This window comes from Candoia aspera, chromosome 5 (assembly GCF_035149785.1).
Source record: "Candoia aspera isolate rCanAsp1 chromosome 5, rCanAsp1.hap2, whole genome shotgun sequence".
Lineage (NCBI taxonomy): Eukaryota > Metazoa > Chordata > Lepidosauria > Squamata > Boidae > Candoia > Candoia aspera.
The window spans coordinates 42,968,703-42,987,815 of record NC_086157.1 but is presented as its reverse complement, the minus strand read 5'-3'; the positions used below and the strand labels follow the sequence as shown (position 1 = coordinate 42,987,815).

Sequence of the window (19,113 nt, the reverse complement as noted above, 5' to 3'; positions counted from 1 at the left end):
ATGATAGGCGTGATCAAGTGAGAGTAGTTTTCAGACGTGACACATGACACGCAACAGGGAAGAATTAAACAGTCTCAATTACTTCCAGTGTTCCTGTCCCAAGCTGCTGAGTTTGATACTGACTTAAAAGATATACATATTTGTATGTAGCATTGGTCTTGTCTTTAGGAAGAGTGAAGCAGCCACCACAGGCAATAATGTCAGTAAGCAACATCAGTAAACCTACTCCAGTGTTGCAGGGGTAAGACCCTTTCTTGCAAATACCAAAGCAAGTGTACTGTATGATGAAGAATTAATGTCATCACCAGTGCTGAAGTAAGATTGAGGTACTTGTCTATAGAATTAAGGATGGAATTAAGGAGTCATTTGTTGAGATGGGCGGTGCAGTAACGTGATAAATAAATAAATAAAATCCATCCTTTTCTTTTTCTCAGACAGTAAAATGGCTTGGGCAGGCCCTGAGTGAGTTCCATGAAATATTGTGCAATATGCAGTTTCAGCCTTCAGGGATCCATAACAGGATTAAAATACAGAGGCTGTATTTCCAGCATTAAGTTCAGTGTAAGCAAAGGGAATTAAAATCATAGAATCAAATACTGGAAGGGCCACTTGGGTCACTGAGTCCAATCCCTTGCTTAGAACAGTAATCTAAATTAATACATCCCTGACAATGGCTGTCTAGCTTTACTTGAACACATCCAGTGAGGGGAAACCTGCCATCTCTCTGGGTAATTGGTTCCACTGTTGAACTGCTGTTATTGTCAGGACGTTTTTGCTAACATTCAATTGGAATTTGTCTTCCATAACTCAGGCACAAACTATTGTTTGCCTTATGGAGAAAGTTTGTGTGTGTGTATATGTGTGTGTGTGTGTCTGTGTGTATGTATGTATGTTAAGAAACATGCCCTCTTATATAGACAGAGATCATTATTCAGATGATTATTTATCATCTGAAAATGCTTAGCGTCATCTTATTTTTTCTGCCAAAACTCTGTATCACACTTCATTCTGCTGCTAGGGTGGCCTCTACTAATGAATTGTTTAATTGCTGCCCTGATGACACCGAAATCTTAATTCAAAGTTATTCCTTCATGCATTAAGAAAACCTTTTCAAATTGCTACATTTCCATGAAATCTGCACACATTAAACTGAAGGGACAATGAAAGAACAAAAAGTTACTATTTGTAACTTTCACATCCTTTCCCCCTTCTGCCCTCTCTTTTTCTGCAACTACAAGGAATCCACAGTTACAACTGGAATAATAATTTGACTGCAATACAGTACAAATATTAATGTGGAAACTAAAATGGGTATGTGCTACACTTTTTAGTGGTCAATGTGCAGACAGTTCTTTTACATGACAGCTGAACCAATTCATGAATAAAAAATATTCATTTTTTATATATGTTTGTTTCTTTCATGGGACTTGTCAGCTTCTGTGAGGAGTCAGAAATAAGAGACAGGAGACTCATTTAGGGTCACATGGGATAAAATGTGGGTTGTGGTACTTTGTCAGTGGGAAGGCTGTTCAGAATTATGGAGAAGTCTGAGAAACAGTATACAAGCCACTTGGGAGCAACTGTAATTTAGTCATTACTTGAAGAACTGATATAATAAATAGCACTCATTATATTACACCATAAATAATATTGACTACACTTATGATTCCTCCATGGCTAGAGTCATGTGTTTTTAAGTTACTTCTTCTATGACAAAGGAAATTATGTTCCATACTGGTCATTGGGCAGTGATGCTCCAGCAAGTTTAATTATGGTGGGGAATATATCCATATTACTTGTTGGCTCATCAATATGTTTTCCAGGTTCGAGAAGACCAGGCCAGTAGAGAAGGCCAGGCACTCGAATCCCTCCTTCCCAATTTGTAGACTTTCCACCTGAAAGGAAAAGACCCATTTAACTTCAAGTTATTATTCATTTGAGTGGAACACAACAGTCATTTACTGCAGAATTTAAATGAGTAGATTAATTGAGTACCTTAACCATTAAATAAATTAAAGTACAGATTAATTACAATTGCATGTTGATTGGGCAGATTTTTTAAAAAATAAAGACAAAAAATTTAAATGAAGACAAACATTGGTTTTAATATAAGTACTGTTTAAAAATAATCAAGACCTGTGCTAAAAGAAACATTTCCCCCTCTTTCTCTCTCATAAGAAGGAATGTCTAATCTTGAAAAGAAAAAAAGAAAATGTAATTCTTATTGGAAAAATAACCAAGTGCAAAATGTGAAAGTTGTTTATAACCATCACCAGTGTTTTGAGAATAAATAAAGAAATTAGTCCTTCCCCCTAGCACTCAAATACTTTTCAAAAGAGAACTCAGTAATTATCGACATGAGGTTTGTCCATGATTACTTAGTCACAGTTTATTCCAGAATAAAGTACTGGCATCAAACATAGGGAGTGGCCACTTATGTCACTTATAAACTGATGCAGCTGAAGTCAGAATCAAACTGATGGACTTTGAGGCTGATTCAAAGCCTCAAAGCAGTTCTTAAATCCAAGACACTGAATTCTTTATTTCAAAGATACTATCAAATCCATTTCATGTGCCTAAACATGATTTAACTCACATCTCAACAGCAGTTTCTCCTTTTATGTCATTAACAGCCAGATGTGGCTGATCCTATCACCAAATTCTAGGGAGCAGCAATGAGAACTGCATGCTCTTAAATTAGCCTACTACTGTCACTTCAAAGCCAGTGTTAACAAAAGTCATCAAAGAACAAAAGTCCATTCCTTCCTATACCTGAAATAGGAAGAGTACACTTTTGGTTTTGCCTTGGGCAACAAGATGATGAAGATATTAATAATAATAACAATAACAACAATAATCATAATATGCCTCCTGACTCCCAACGACTGGGGCAGTTGTCTTAGCCCAGGCCTTCAGCCAATATCTCAGAGTTCATAGAGAATGTTGTCTTTACTGTCAATATCTTCTGAGGTGTGAATATAGCAAATATTCACTTTTAAACAACAAGCATTATAACAGTGTCATACAGTACATATCTCAAATTTATATTATCTTGAGTAGAAAACATTTTAATAGTTTGGGATTTGTTAGTCTGAAAAATCCCAATCATACATACAAGGAAATGTTAGAAACATCTATTATTTCTAGAAATGAAAGGATTGTATTCCTTTTTATGAAAGTGATGGCTTTTGTTGTTTCTTCATTCAGTCACTTCTGACTCTTCGTGACTTCATAGACCAGCCCACGCCAGAGCTTCCTGTTGGTTGTCGCCACCCCCAGCTCCCCCAAGGATGAGTCTGTCACCTCTAGAATATCATCCATCCATCTTGCCTTTGGTTGGCCCCTCATCCTTTTGCCTTCCACTTCCCTAGCATCAGCATCTTCTCCAGGGTGTCCTGTATTCTCATTATGTGGCCAAAGTACTTCAGTTGAAAGTGATGGTAATAACAAAAATTATCAAGAAAATATAATAGATACTACATGTCTATTAGCATAATAGACATTACATTTAGAATCAGTGTGGTAATAGCCTGTTTCTTTGCTGACTGGATGTGAGGTTGGCATGAGATGAATGTGTTGTGGGCTGCATGAAACAGCTGTAGTGCCAGGTCTTTTTTTGTTTCTTTTGATTTCACTGTCAATATTCAGTATTATTGTGGCTATAAGAGGAGATTAAAATTATTTCATAAATAGATATATTCAGTTTGAAATGAATCTGGCATGTGTGTTTATTTTTGTGAAAGGGAAATAACCCAACCCAAGGTCCTTGGCTGTATGTGGTCCTTGGAGGTTTTTTTACATTCACATAATCTGTTAGTTTAGTCTGAAGGCCAGGTGTGGTCCTTGGCCTGAAAATATATATATATATATATATATATATATATGGATGGATGGATGGATGGATGGATCAATCACTGGATTATAGATTGCAAGGGCTGCTCTATAATTTTACCCACACATTAATCTGAAATCACTGCTGCAGTGAACTCATATTATTTTGATACTGCTAAGCATCTAGGTTTGAGAAAGAGCAACTGGCTCAAAGTCACCCTGCTGGCTTTGTGCCTAAGCCAGGACTAGACCTCATGGTCTCCTGGTTTCTAGCCTGTTGCCTTCACTACTAGACCAAATTGGCTCTCTAAGCCAGCCACTAAGTCTCTGAAATTCTTATATCTTATTATCTGACTATATCATAATATAAACAACCAAGTACCAATTGTGAAGATATGATGATAGCTTTTAAACTAGACTAGTGAAATTACTGTTAAGTAGATTTCAGCTTTTCAGATTAGGAGGTTAATTGGATGGATTCATAATCACATGTTCACATGCAGAAGATACATTCTGGAAAGAGCCCTCATCACAAATGCTACCATGATTGAAAATTGCACTCTAATTTCTGTTTATATAAACTGATAATCATTGGCTGAAGCTTCAGTCTCTGTAGATATAGAAATATAATATTTCATTTTTATTTGTGTTTCTTTTCTGTAGCTTGAACAGAACACATTTGATGTTGAGTACTTGCCTCCCTATTCTACTTTTCAGTCTGAAGATACTGTGAAAAGAAAAGAAAAGAAAAGAAAAGAAAAGAATAATAAGCTTCTGCTTTATAGAGACAGGAACAGACTTCCTTCTCCATGATTAGGATCTGTTTTAAGACTACAGACATTTTGTAGCTTGAAGCAAAGCAGCAAATGACTTCTCACCTCCACTTCAAATCCTTTTGGCACTGGAAGCAGAAAGGAGCACTATTGTCACCTCTGTGATGGTAAAATATTTTTCCATAATCATGGAAATTTATTATTATAAACATTATTAAAAACAATACCAGACTGATGCAATTTTGTATATGTAAAAATCTTGTTGTTTGATAGAAATTTCAAGTTAACTCACTGTATATCCAACTTTTTGGTAGCATCTATTAAAGTAAGGGTGTAACGTGTAAGTAGAAAGGTAACTATTACTGTTCTGGTATATTTAATTACAGTTTATACTGGCCTAGAAACCGAAGACTGTGAGTACTAAGGCTCCCTTGGATAGGAAAGCCAGCTGGGTGACTTTGGGCCAGTCACTCTCTCTCAGCCCAATCTACCTCATGGGGGTGTTGTTGGGGGGAAAATAGAGGAGGAAGGAGTATTAGGTATGTTTACTAGATAGATAGATAGATAGATAGATAGATAGATAGATAGATAGATAGATAGATACTAATACTAATAATACTGCTTGATGTAATTAGGCTTAAGGTACTTTATAATTTGCTTTGTTTTACATTTGGGCCAGTTGACTATAACATTTCAATAATAAGACATTAAATAACTCACACTTTGCACTCCATTTCATCAGGGTTTAATCCTTTTTATTAGCTCTTTAAAATGAATGGTTAGGGTTGCTATATATAATAAAGTCCAGCACTTCTGCACCCTCTCTACCTCATATACTTGGTGACTTACTATTTATTTAGAGCAAAGTCACCGTTGGATGCAAGTACTGTAAGTAACCGAGTGTAAAACACACAACGTTTGCCTTATATTGTGATAAACATAACCCCAAGTTCTCCCACTGCTTATGCCCTATTTATCCTTCACTCACACAGGAAAACCATGAGAGTTGCTACCATAATATTCCAAATTCTATAATATTGTTTCTGTAGGACTGAGGGATACCTTAATATAGAAAGAAAACAGCTCAATGTGTTTCTTCTTTATACACCTAGCTCAGATCATATGTGATGGCATAAACAACAGGGACAGGACCCATAGTCACAGAAACCATACATCCTTTATTATAAAGGACAGTCCTTTATTTCAGAAAGCTGTCCTTTAGATTTGTTTTATTTAATTATTTAGTTTCTTGGTTTTGCTCTTGAATTTTCCTTTGTAAAGAAAAGTTATAAACAATTATTTTTTTATCCTTATGAACCTCTTTCAGATTTGCCCCTTTTTCAGGTTTGTCCTTTCCTTTGCCAAGAAAATATGGCCACTGTATGCATGGCCCAAGATCTTACTGAAATATAAGTTCTAATTTTCCTTTCCATTAATGTAAAATGGGTAGGCTTTTTTTTTTTAATGCCAGGGGTATATTTCTCCAGGGATAATTGATTTTGGGCCATATGCCAGTTGTGTAACAGGATGAAAACAGTGATGGCTGAAGCCAGAATGAAAAGTGGATGGGTTCACCAACTCTGGCATATAGTCATAGAGCAATAGCATCTGTGATCCAAACAAATGGCCTCTTTTCTGCCCTATTTCTTCTTTTGTTTATTTTTAAACTAAATAAAAAAGTTTTCCCCTTTTCACTTTTAATAAGGTAGAATTACACATTTGGTCACTAGTTTAATTCCACCCCCCACCCTTAAATTAAATCTTCACATACTCCATAAGGAGGCAATCGGAATTTTAATATGACTGTCTTCTTGTCTCTTGAGCCCAGGAAGCTCATTAAACAAATTAGAAACTTAATTTCAGAAGCTGATATTGCTCTTCTTTCTCTGATATGAAAACTTAAGCCTTACAGTAATTTGTGAATTAGAAAGTGTGAGATGTTATATTTAAAAATGTTAAATGTGAAGATAGAAATTATACAACTGTCATCTTAAAAGAGGTAGGGGGAAGCACTTGATCATTACAGACAGCAAAACTTTGGAGCATTTTTGAAACGGAGAAGAGCAGAGAAGAAAAGAGTTAATTGTCCCAAGCAAATTCTTTTTTCTTTTCCTGAAGATAAGAAGCTGCCTTGATACTAACAAGGCAGATACTAACTGTAAACAAATAGCAAGGCAATTAGTGAATTTGCCTTGCTATTTGTTTACAGCAGTGTCTTCCAGCTCACCACTCACCAGACCTACTGGGATTATACTGTAACTCCCTGAATGTATAAGCAAAAAGGCTTTCAGCTATGCTAGTTGGCTCTTTTAACTGTAATCACATCACATCTGGAGGATGCTAAATTGGGTGAAGCTGGTCCATGCTGAATGGGAACAGCTTTTCTTGGTTTCAAATGGGTTTTCCAATCCCTGCCTAGAGATGCTGGGAATGGAGGTAACATGTTGGAACAGGAAAGTAAAAAAGTATCCAGGGGTATGGTTTTCACTTTGCAGGTGTCAGCAAGGCAACTATAACATGTTATGGGACCCCTTCTGAATGTTTTGATTAGGTCATCTTCTGTGAGACTTTTAATGGATTCATAAACCTTCTAAGATAAAATGAGGAAGCTTTAGACCTTCTATCTGAAATGAAGGTTTCTTGTTACAGTAACTTTATTACTGGATCTTATTAACATTCATTTCTGGCTACTATTTAGGACTGAGAATTCCACTGTCCTTCACTTCTGTTTATTTCAACTTACCCAGCTTTATGTGATTGTTAAATCTGAACCAAGATAGTTTTCTATTGCTGGGATTTTCTGCAGTTAACTTGTTTTAATTTTTTAATATTCTATCTACATGTGGATTGCATCAGTAGGCAAGTGGTCTTATCCCTGGATAGAGTTCTATATAACATAGAAAACACATTGCTACTTATGGTTTCAAACATGATACAGCATATAGATAAATAACATGATGTGTGCTTAAAGGGTAATAAAGTCAGCAAATGTAATGAGTGTTGCTATGCAGACATAAGCTGAATTTAAGTTTTAGAAATGCTAGATAAAATTTGGTGTCAAATTTGGTGTAGTGGTTAAGGTTAAGACTAGAAACCAGGAGACTGTGAGTTCTAGTCCCACCTTAGACACAAAGCCAGCTGGGTGACCTTGGGTCAGTCACTCTCTCTCAGCCCTAGGAAGAACGAAACGACTTCCAAAAACCTTGTCAAGAAATCTGCAGGGACTTATCCAAGCAGTTGCCAGGAGTCAAAAAGTGACCTGAAAGCATGTGCATGCGCGCGCACACACACACACACGAGATGTCATGAACAACATGATAGAAAATTATTGTATAAACCTATGCATTAGGAGTTTTAAAACTGCTGCATACGTGCAAGGAAAATCTAAGGCATTCTGCTGTGTGGGGCAAAGGACATGAGCCACAAAGGAACAAGAAACAAAAATGGGCTGCATGCAGTGAAGGGAGGTGTCAAAAAAAGAAAATGGTGAATGTGGTGGCGTGATGCAAGCCCCACCTCTTTTGTGCATGTGTGTGACGTGAATTCATGTACAAAAGTGCTTGTATCACAACACCAAATGTGATACATTGTTATTTTTAGTCCGTCCCCAACCTATGGACACCACTAGTTGCATATCAGAGGTAATGACATGTTTCATCACATCACTGCTTCTTGCTGTTCCCCATCATCTGTCTAATGACAGGCCTGGCCCTGCTGATATGACTAAAATGTTCCAACAAAAGAACTGAATTAATAGCTGTCTCCTAAATCTATATTCACTTTTTAAAAATGTAGGTTACTCCAACTATAAGGACAATTGTACAGAATTTGTGAAACACAATAGTAAAAGCTGGCTCCTACCCTTAAATATTCCATTATAACCACCATGAACTTCTCCATTGTCTGATATTTCTTCGACATGTGCTCCTTGATCTGACGTGAAGTATACAAGAGTCCGCCTACTTAAGTTCCATTGATCTAATACATGAAGAATCTGTCCTATAAAGTATGTGATGAAAAGAATAATAATGTTTTCATTCAAAATTTTGAAAAGGAAGGTTACATTTAAAGTATCACCATATATAAGCAGATACTCTATAGAAAGATTCCTATGAGACTTTCAGGCAAAATAAGGCCTCAGCATGCAGCTGGTTTGACTAACCTGGGATTTTTTTCTGAAACATAAAATAGAATTTATTTATCATAAGAAAAATGATTCTGAATTGAAGCCATCTCTTAGGATGCATGGATTTTTAATAAATCAGTGTCACTGAAAAAGCCACAGTAAGGCCAGAAGAAGAAAAGCAGTAATTGAAACAAGTTTAACTCGCAGAGCCACATCCTGCATGTGGACACTGCAATAAGGAAAGGAACTGCCATTTCCTCAATTCAAATCTCCCTTAGCCAAAGTAAGCAGATCCAGTTTTCTACCTTAGGAAAAATAGGTATTATCAACAGAAACTAAACTTATTTAGCATTGCTATTGCCTTTGCTGTTTGGTACCTGGGGCTTGAAAGTTCCCTTCCCCTATTATCATCCAGTCAACATGGTACAGTTCACTGGGAAAGTCCTACTTATGGTTCCACTGGTGGGTTCAACTCACACTATGGTGGTTGGGAATAGACAGCACACCAAGGATGGAACTCTGTCTTACGGGAAACATGGCCTGCTCCCACACTGCCTTGTTTTAAAGGACAACTGAAGACATGCCTTACCTAGAAGCAATATAAATGTCTAGTTAACAGCAACATCTTGCCTTTTAGACTATGTTTTAAAAATGAAGTTTTTAAAGTTTTATTTTGGTCTGTTTAAAAATTGTCATTTAGAATCAGTGACTTCCATTGGCACTGTTTTATTGACAATTGTTGTTTGCTCACCTGGGGGGGGGGGTTCTTTCTGGAAACTAATGAGTATAACACACATCATTTACGTGATGTTATGCCTCTGGACCCCTGATGGAGCGATATTCTCAAGCACAGCTCCAGTGGGGCTGCTGAGTCAATGAAGGAATGAAAGGTGTAGATTCCAGTATTAGCACTAGACATGCTAATCCCCCATCCCCACCCTGTAGGTGCTATGCTGACATCAAGTTACTTCAAGAAATACTTTATGCAAACATTTTCACATTCCTAATACAAGTGTGATCTAATCAATAGGACAACGTGGCAATTATTTGAGGGCTAAATATACTGTATGCTTTTGCTTGTCTTTGGGTGGTGAAGTAAAGAAATACAGATATTCAGTTGGCCATTCAGCAGTTTAATGTGAAACAGATAATTCTGTTATATTAAACACCTATTTAACAGGTGGAATAAAACATGCTACAGTATTATTTTTTAGTCCAGTGAGTGGTAAATGGAAAATATGGAGAAAGAAAATAAAGCAGCTTTACAAGTAATATCAGGCCATTAACTGATAGATAATATTGGCAATAATCAGGCACCCTGCCTGGAATTCTCTGAAGAATGAGACACATCAACAGGGCCTGCCAATCCCTAAAAAATCACCATTACAGGATTATATGACGTAGAGTTTTCTCAGAGGCAGAGCTGCAGAGGCAAATGTGCTTAAATAGTTTTGTTATGAGACCTACCAAATAGCACTCTACAGGGCAGAACAACAAACTTTGCCAAAGTGAAAGCCTGGCAACATTTCAGAACAGTTATGTGTACAGTATAAGAAGCTGGCACAGAGCTGTTTTTAAAATCCTCATGATTCAAGTGTCTGGGAGCTAAACTTGAGACTGGCTTGGCAATCATGGTCCTGGATATATTGTCTGATAAATCTTTTAGTGCTGTCAAAGCCTAAAGGAGGAATGTATGTGAGGAGAAACTCAAATAACTGAGCTTCTCCATCATGTTTTTAGCCAACTTAATTTAAATGCTCTAAAACAATCAGTGAGGTAAGACCTGCTGGGAAAACAATAATGTAAAATATGACTTTGATTTCTAAGTAGGAAAGCAGTGATAATTGCCAAAGGGCTGTGTGAAGACAAAAAACAGAGGCCGGCTGTCTTTACTTGAAAGCAAACATTGTTACCCCAATGCACCACAACACTGGAGGACGAAAGAATGCTTGAGTGACGTCTGATCTATTCTAGATCTCATAATTTTACCAAATGTAGTAAAAGTTATGTTTCGTAATAAACAAAGATTTTCCTTTTTTCTCCCAGAAAAAAATAACAAAAGTCAAAACAGCATGGTTTTTTAAGATGCAGTCATGAATTTGACACCTAACTACATGTAGAACTGCTCACTGAGTTGCTTTTTGGAAACAGATGTTACAAGAAGCATATGGACCATGCAACTCTGTAAGTCAGTGTAAGTGTTATAATAAGTGAAGATAAATGTAGAAGCAAGAATGTGTGTGCTTATTCTAAGATCAATTAACATTGCACTTAAAATGATTCTAGACAGACAGTGAAGGAACTCTTGTCCATGCATAGCCACCTGTGAGTTATAAATAGCCACTACTTTTATTACATTTTGCTATGGCTATGGTTTTCTCTCCCCATCCTGGAGCAATCCAAACAGCCTTGGATAGCCACTCACTCCAGCAATTAGTTGAAGTTGAGGGTCCATCTTTAAGATCTATTTACTCTAAAATAGGTATCCACAAAACCAGGAGACTTTTATAAAGAGTTGTATAGGTCCTCCAACAATTGGTCTTCTACTCATGACACTGACTTGGTTAAGAAGCCAGATAACCTACCAAACTTAATTCTGAGAGTGTGAGTTCCAATTTAGCCAGATATCTACCAGCCATACCTACAGTATTACAGAATAACGTTAGTGGGCTTGGGGGAAAAGATAGAAGAAATATAAAAGCAATAACATAGTAATGTTGCCAACTATGGGAACACATAGTATGTAAGAAACCTTGGCTTTAGTTCATTGCAGCTTGCTGAATCCAGAGGTGTCAACAGGATCCAAAGATTTCATCAAAATGATAAAAGCAATGTCATGCCATTGCAACACAAGCTCTGTACTTTTATATAGCTGTGTGAAATGAAACAATGTACATTCAAAAGGGGTGGAGATTGCACCCCTACACTATTTTCATTGCCTGCCCCTAATCTCCCCCGTGACACTTCTGGCCGTGGGCAATCATAGAAGTGGTAAGTGACAGAACATGCATTGTGCCATCATAATACAAATTGTGCCTCATATGTACTTGTGTGGAACATCAGAATGCAAATATGAAAGAATGGAGCTTGCATGATGGCGACATGATGCATATTTCATCATTTTGGCTAGATGGATATACCTCTGACGTTAGTTTGAGCTTTTGGAAGAAAACTAACATATTAATACAATTAAATAGACACTTCCCATTAGGGTTGTTTTTATTTTTGTTTTGTTTTTCCTTAATGGGAATGAAGGAAACATATAGCAGAAAACAACCACAAGTAGTAGCACCCTCTGACACCTACAACAATGAGCTATGCTGAAAAATACTACCAAGAGAAATTCAAAATAAAAGTCAAGCACCTAGAGAATAGAAGAAAAACAGAAAAACCTTTGTTGAGAGGAAGAACATTTCTGAGAAACTGGAAGGCAAATTTCAGCCATTAGATAAGGCATACTTAACCTAAAACTAAATGAAGGTCTGAATGAAGTGGATACATATATATGAAAAAAATCACTTGCAAAATGACCTTGACCTTAAAACACCTAAGCTTTGCTATTCATCTATTAAGCACAACCCTAGCAGCAGCTAGAACATGAAGGTGCAAGTGTCTTGTGTTTATACTTAACACAAATTAAGCATATTCTGTGGATCTTATAACTGACCAGGTTTTAATTTACTTATACTAGTTTTCCATGAATCAGTTTTTGTTCTCTAAGGGTAGTTCTGTAATAACTTACTTATATGAGATTGGCCTCAATCTAACCTTACACAGGTAATTGCATAGAGTAACTCTTAGTGGGTCTCTCAGAGCAGCTTCAGAGAACTTAGAACTGGCTCTACCTGTGTATTGCTTTCTGTGATTTTTTTTTTCCTGTGTAAGGCAGGTTAGTCCTGTAACTTGTGCATACACTTTTTGGTGGCCACATTTCAAAAATGTGAGGCAGGGACAGGGAGAAGAGAAGGGAAGAGAAGAGAATGAATTCTAGTTCCTGATAAAAATTAAACTGCATATAAAATAAGGTACCCTCACACAGAGACCACTCTTATGGAAATGCACAAGTACAAAAGCAAAGACATATTCACATATTTCCTTTCTGCAGAAAGAAAGGTGGAGGATAACTGACTTAAGAAAAGGGAGAGCTGCATTGCAAAAGGAATGAAAGAGAAAGGGAAAACAATACTTAATGGAAATGTGGTGAGTGAACAGGTAACCATACAAGGAAGGAAAGAAGATAGAGAAACCCTATTAGATGTTACAAGGATTAAATTAAACATTACATTAAAATTAAAATTATTAAAATTTCCTGTTCTAGTAGCCCCTCCCTTGAGGCTAATCTTCAAAGGCTCCATGTTTTTCAGCAACAAGTTTGCATTTCCTGTCCATGTCTGGTTTTTTTTTTTTAAAAAAACACCTCTTATTTTGTGTTTTTTGACAAAGGCAAAATTACCCATTCAATTCAGGTAATTATTTGGAGAAAATTACTATAGCAACACTTCCTTAGATAAATAGACTGGAATGCATATATACTTTCAATGAGAGCAGCACTGAGATTTGTGGAAATAAAAAGGCATGTTAGTTTCTAAATATTGATGACACTCACTCCAAACAAGGTAAAGAGAAAAGGCAAGCTTCCCCACTCTTTTTTTTTTAATTGTCTTCCTGTGCTCTTAATACTTTGTCTCAAGTGGTACTCCGTAGTTACAGTCAGCATCACAATCTGGCTCATATTACCTTCATCATTTGTTTTGTAAAAACCACCAATTGTCTTCACTCTTTAATACTAAACAAAAAACATTCCCAAGAAGGTCTGGTTAGTTTGTTTATTTTAATTCCAATTTATTCAAAAGCACATTCATCAGAAAATAATCTTTCAAAATAACTGTCCCCTTTATCTGTTTTAAACTTTCTTACATCCACTCCTTGTTAAGCTTTTTGCCAAAAGTATTTAAATCTTTAAAACCTTTTTTTCCCCCTCTGTTATCCAGAAAGAATGATAACTCACCAAGTGGCATTTTTATCCTGCCACTCAGAAAATCTCTCTTTAGCAGTAACTTACAGTAGTTACATCCAAAAGTGTTTAAGAAATGAGGCTCACGCAAACCTTATTTTCAAATAGGGTGCATTATGGCTGTGAGCTTGGCTGAAATCCCTTGACTTCCAGCTGCTCAGCTAATGATCCAACCACAAAAACCTCCATTCCTGCAGTCTACTCATGAGAAGCAGCTGTCTGGCATGGAGATGGGTGATCCCATGATCTCTCCTCTTTCCAGAGAGATTGTGCCAGCCAGAATTAAACTGTCTGGCTGCTGATATCCACTGCAATGCTGTCCCTGCTCCTTCAGGGACATCTAGTTCACCATGGATCCTCACTGGAAGCTCTGCCATTAAGGTTTTATGGATGTGAAGGCCTGAAGCATCTTCATTCTTGGTTAGGGCAGACTCAAACTTCCCTACCAACCTTTTCAGAAAGGCATAGCCAAGTCTGCTTTAGCCCGGCTTAGCCAAGGAGAAAGAAGGCAGGAGCTGCAGCTGCTGACATTACCTAGTGTCATCTTCATGGGCATGGTTGGAGAGAGCAGAGAACATTTGAATCCCAATTCTGGTGGTACAGTCACCTTAAATTTCCTTGCAACCCTCTGGGGTTGTGATACAAAGTTTGAGAAGACTTAAGTGGTTTATCTTAAGTGCTAATGGATTTTATTGTCTTGGTAATGGTGATACTTCCAACAGTTAGTAGATAAGAATCTAGAGAGGCAGCAAACCACCACCACCTCTCTCTCTGTATGTGTGTATGTCTCAGTGTATCTCTCTCTCTGTGTGTCTGTGTCCTTACTGGGTTCTTTCCTCTTTATTTCACAAAACTATGTTTCTCCAGGAAGGAAGGAGACAAATAGAGATAAGTGCCTAATAAGGATACTAACGCATGGTTGTAATTCACTTATTCATGTACCTGCAGGAGTCACTTCACAAGATCCAGTTGTTTCATATTGCTTTTAGCTAACCTCCACGCTACATTTTCTGGTGGTTTATTCTGCAATAATCTTCCTTGTGTTTTAAATAAATGAAAGTTAACTTGACTGAAATATTTGACTGGCTGCTTGTTGGTGCATGGACATACATACATTTACACAGGTGTATAGTAAAGGTAAGAGGCATTCATCCTTCTGACTAATTTAGAAATGTAACTTCTATAGATCTGGGGGATCTGGAAGTGAAGAATGACAATGCTAATGATTCACACTAGCAACATTTGAATGAGACAACAATTAGAATAGTATTAAGACTAGGAAACAACAATTAGAATAGTATTAAGACTAGGAATTAGGCCAAGTACTAAAATATTAAAAAGTTGGAGTTGTGGGGGGCATTTCTTTTTCTGGAATGTTTTGATTTTTACTTTGCTGCTCAGAATTTCTTATATAGATGGGCAGACATATAAATGAAGAACAGTTAAAAAAAACTAGTATGCTCTTCCTGCATAAGGGAAAAAAACCTGCCAGTTCTCTTCAAACACTTGGGCCATCAAGTTCAGAAGTGAAAAATGTTTACTGATACTAATGAGAATATGATGGGACCTATTGGGTTTGAGTTACAGGATGGTACATTTATTGAACATTAGGAGAAACATCTTAACATTTCTGACAATGGAAGTGACTACCTATATAAGTAATGGGCTTTCTGTTCCTGGAGGCCTTCAAGCAGAGGCTGATCGGCCATCTATGTAGGCAGCTCTATCTCTTTATTTCAGTTGGTTAAGGAAGCCTATAAGGTAACTTTATTTCTTCTTTGAAAAGTCTTGGGGCACCTTATGTTGGAAGTTTTGGCAAATCCAGCATGCCTCATTAACATGTAAATTAAGTTGCCCAAAATGCAACTCTGAGGAAGCTGTTTGTTGTCACTCCCACTTCCTGTTTCTCTCTTTCCCCCTTCTCCACCCAGGGGGAGGCAGCGTGGATGCTGCTCTCTTCATCAGGGCCATGTGCTTGGGCCTTGATGAGGGATTCTGCCCCTTTCTTTCACACACCTCTTGGCAGCTGTAGGGCTGGCAGTTTAGGGCAAAGTATGTAATTAGAAAGGAAGAACAAAGGAACTTCATCTTTTCCCACCAAGATGGATGTAACAGAAGCAACAAAGAATAAAGTCAGTAAGCTTCTTTTTATTTCTTAACCTAATGTGTCTAAGCATGTGATTCTTTATGTTTGGGAGGGCTGAATGTGTAAGAGCAATAACCTGTGTTTCTCTGGCATGCTCATTGAAGCTATCTAAGATAGCTAATTTTCTTTTTCTGTGCCAGCTTCTAAGCTGTGTTAAGCTCTGCTCCATTTCAGTGGTTCTAGCAGGCCGCTGAATTTGGCTTCACCTTAAATGATATCTTTTCCACAGAAATAACTAGGAACTAGAGGCTTATTCATTTGATATATTAAACTGTAGTCTACAAAAGCTTATACTACAATGAATAAGACAAGTCCCTTTAGGATCCTTTGTTATGCTCATAGAAGCTTAAAGAATTTATGTGCTCTTTTTGTGAACTTTTCTCTTCTGTATTTTTTTCTTTATTAAGAAGGACAAGAATATAGATTCCTTTGCATAAATAGCCAATGCATCTGTTTGTCAGCTAAAACAGACACACCAGAGCAGAAACATGGAGGCATTGCTATAGAATTCAAAAGTATCATGGGGATTTTAGAAAGTGACTAAAGAAAGGTTTTGCCCAGAAAACCTGATAAAAGCACAGGACAGTCCATCAAGGAATTTTATCAGACTTGAACAAAACAAAACATTAAGTGGCAAGGAAGAGGATGTTTGCTTGTTTAACACAGAAGGACATCAGCATCTCTACATACATTCTAATCATTAAAAAGTAGTAAAAGGTAAAGGTTTCCCTTGACATTAAGTCCAGTCATGTCTGACTCTAGGGGGCGGTGCTCATCTCCGTTTCAAAGCCGAAGAGCCGGCGTTTGTCCGTAGACACTTCCGTGGTCATGTGGCTGGCATGACTGAACGGAACGCCGTTACCTGCCTGCCGAAGCGGTACCTATTAATCTACTCACATTTGCATGTTTTCGAACTGCTAGGTTGGCAGGAGCTGGGACTTGCAACGGGAGCTCACCCCGTCACGTGGATTTGAACCGCCAACCTTCCGATTGGCAAGCTCAGCAGCTCAGCAGTTTAACCCGCAGCGCCACCGCGTCCCTCTCATTAAAAAGTAGAGATGTGCAAATCCTCCCCAATTTGAAACATTCAGTCTGAAATTACTGAAACTGAGAATATTCTGAAACCTGTGTTTTGAGAGTTATGTCCTAACTTCAGAATAAAGCATGTATCTTCTGAGTACTAGACAAAATGGGCATGTTTTAAAAGGCTTGTTTTCAGTATTCCAAAACTCCTGAATTCTGTAAGTGGTTTGTTGGTTTGTCAGTATTCTTTAAAGAAAAACAAATCTTTTCATCAAAGCCAATAAAGCAGGACAGACAAGTCCTTACCTCTACTGGCTGAGACATGGGGAGACACATGGGAGAAAGCAGCAGCTGCAGAGGTGATTTTCAGCTGCTTGGTTGCTTGCCAAATAACTGTACTTAAGAAACAACCACCACCACCAAAAACCTGTGCTGAAGGAAAATTAGACTTCAGGAGCACTGCTTTGTATGTGCTGCCATATGCTGTTTTGTGTTGTCTTGGCACTAAGTAATTGCAAAGGTCTGTGCAATGTTATTGTATGCGCTGTACGCATACTTGTATTGATGTTGAGTTTTCAGGCTGCATGCTAAATAAAGACTATGCTGCTTTGATTGGATAGAATGTTATTGGATTGTTACAAAATGCATAGGTGTACACTGTTCTTATTCACTAATAAAACAGAAAACTGACAAGCCAATAGAAAACAATAACTGTTCTTGCTCTTTTGGTCCATGGATTGTACTGAAATGAATCAAGTTGCTCTTTGCTGGACTTCTGTTGCCATTTATGTTGATGAGCTGGGAGAAAAGTGTGCTTAAGTGATTTCCTATGAGAATTTAAACCATATTTTCATTTAAAAAGTAACCATTTTTTTTCCTGTAGGACAAGTGGTAGGTACCAGACAGCATGGAGGAACACCCCACCTACACTTGTGGCAAAGGACTTGTTCCCTGATGTTCCCTGTAGTAGAAAATTAAAAATGTTCTGTTCTATTCAGAAAAAAACCTTTTGCGACATTGCGAATTTTGTTTTGGGAGAACGTAGTCTAAAATGGTTTGTTTACCAAAGTTTGAAATAAAACTCCTTTTCTATTTTGTGCTCATGCCTACAACATATCTAGGTTTCCGACATGGCTAAGTAAACACATAATGTTGATTCCCTGTTAAACGTACACAGCTTTTAGAGTGACATTTACCTCTTTTCATTCTCTGATAAACACTTTGCTAATTCAATGGGATAGGATTTCAGCACAGATGGATGTAAGGCATGGGAACTCCACACATATCCATACTGTGCTGCAATTTCAGTGGCACATCAGTGTAAAGTACATGAAGTTAAGGCTGTTTCTCACTTCCCAGAAGATGGATAACTGCTCTGGCTGCACCTCATAATTAACGGGATCTATTAAGATTCAGTGAGAAGTCAGTGACTGAAAAATCTGGAGCTTGATGTGTATTGTCCATTAATGCCAAATAACTTACCATCAGTTTAGCGGCAATAGCTTGGCTACTTAAAGGAGAGTCTCTTACGTTCTTTCATCATCTTTGTCTTTTTCTGGATTCTATCACCATCAAAAATTAGACTGTTGGTTATTAGTTGTAGGAAACCAAATATTACTTTCATTTAATTGTCAGGCAATATCTTTTTTTTTTATTTTCTAAAATTTTTATTGTCTGAGTCAAGCTCCAGGCCTTTCTTTGGGATCATCAATTTTACTGACTGCTGTCCTATTGAATTTTGTTTTATTAAAAATAAAAATAAAACAAGATTCCCTAAGGCAGCAGTCAATGACAGAGGTTTAAAAATTTCATGGTTTTAAATTTTTGTACAGGTTTGTTAACTTTAGTCACTTTAGCTGTCAATCACTTAAAAAGCACATAAGTGTTCTAAGTAAATAAACAGACATTTTGTTTTCCTGGATTTGTCACTTCCATTTATGATATTTAAGAGAAATACTCATATCTCCCAGCTTTCCATTTTTTGCACAGATCAATAAATAGGCACATTAACTCCAATTGGCCTATTATAAAGTTTGGGGCATTGATGTTAATTATATATTAATTTATAGTTAATTCTTCTTATTTAACATATTAATGAATTCTTAGATTGTGAGTAATTTTTTGTTTGTTAATATTTTTGTTTTGCATTATTTGCTATGCACCAGCCAGAGTTACAGTATATGATTGGGTTAGTACATAA

At 37.1% G+C, this 19,113-nt stretch overlaps 1 protein-coding gene across 2 annotated transcripts in view; it reads right to left on the bottom strand.

Moving 5' to 3' along the window:
- The window catches only part of STS (steroid sulfatase), a 98,341-nt gene that overhangs the window by 23,208 nt on the left and 56,020 nt on the right, over positions 1-19,113 (bottom strand). For both annotated transcript variants that reach the window (XM_063305067.1, XM_063305068.1), the window contains exons 7-8: positions 8,466-8,603; positions 1,736-1,895 (exon numbers count right to left, since the gene is read on the bottom strand). In XM_063305067.1, coding sequence (XP_063161137.1) covers positions 1,736-1,895; positions 8,466-8,603 — 298 coding nt within the window. The remainder of the gene's footprint in view (positions 1-1,735; positions 1,896-8,465; positions 8,604-19,113) is intronic.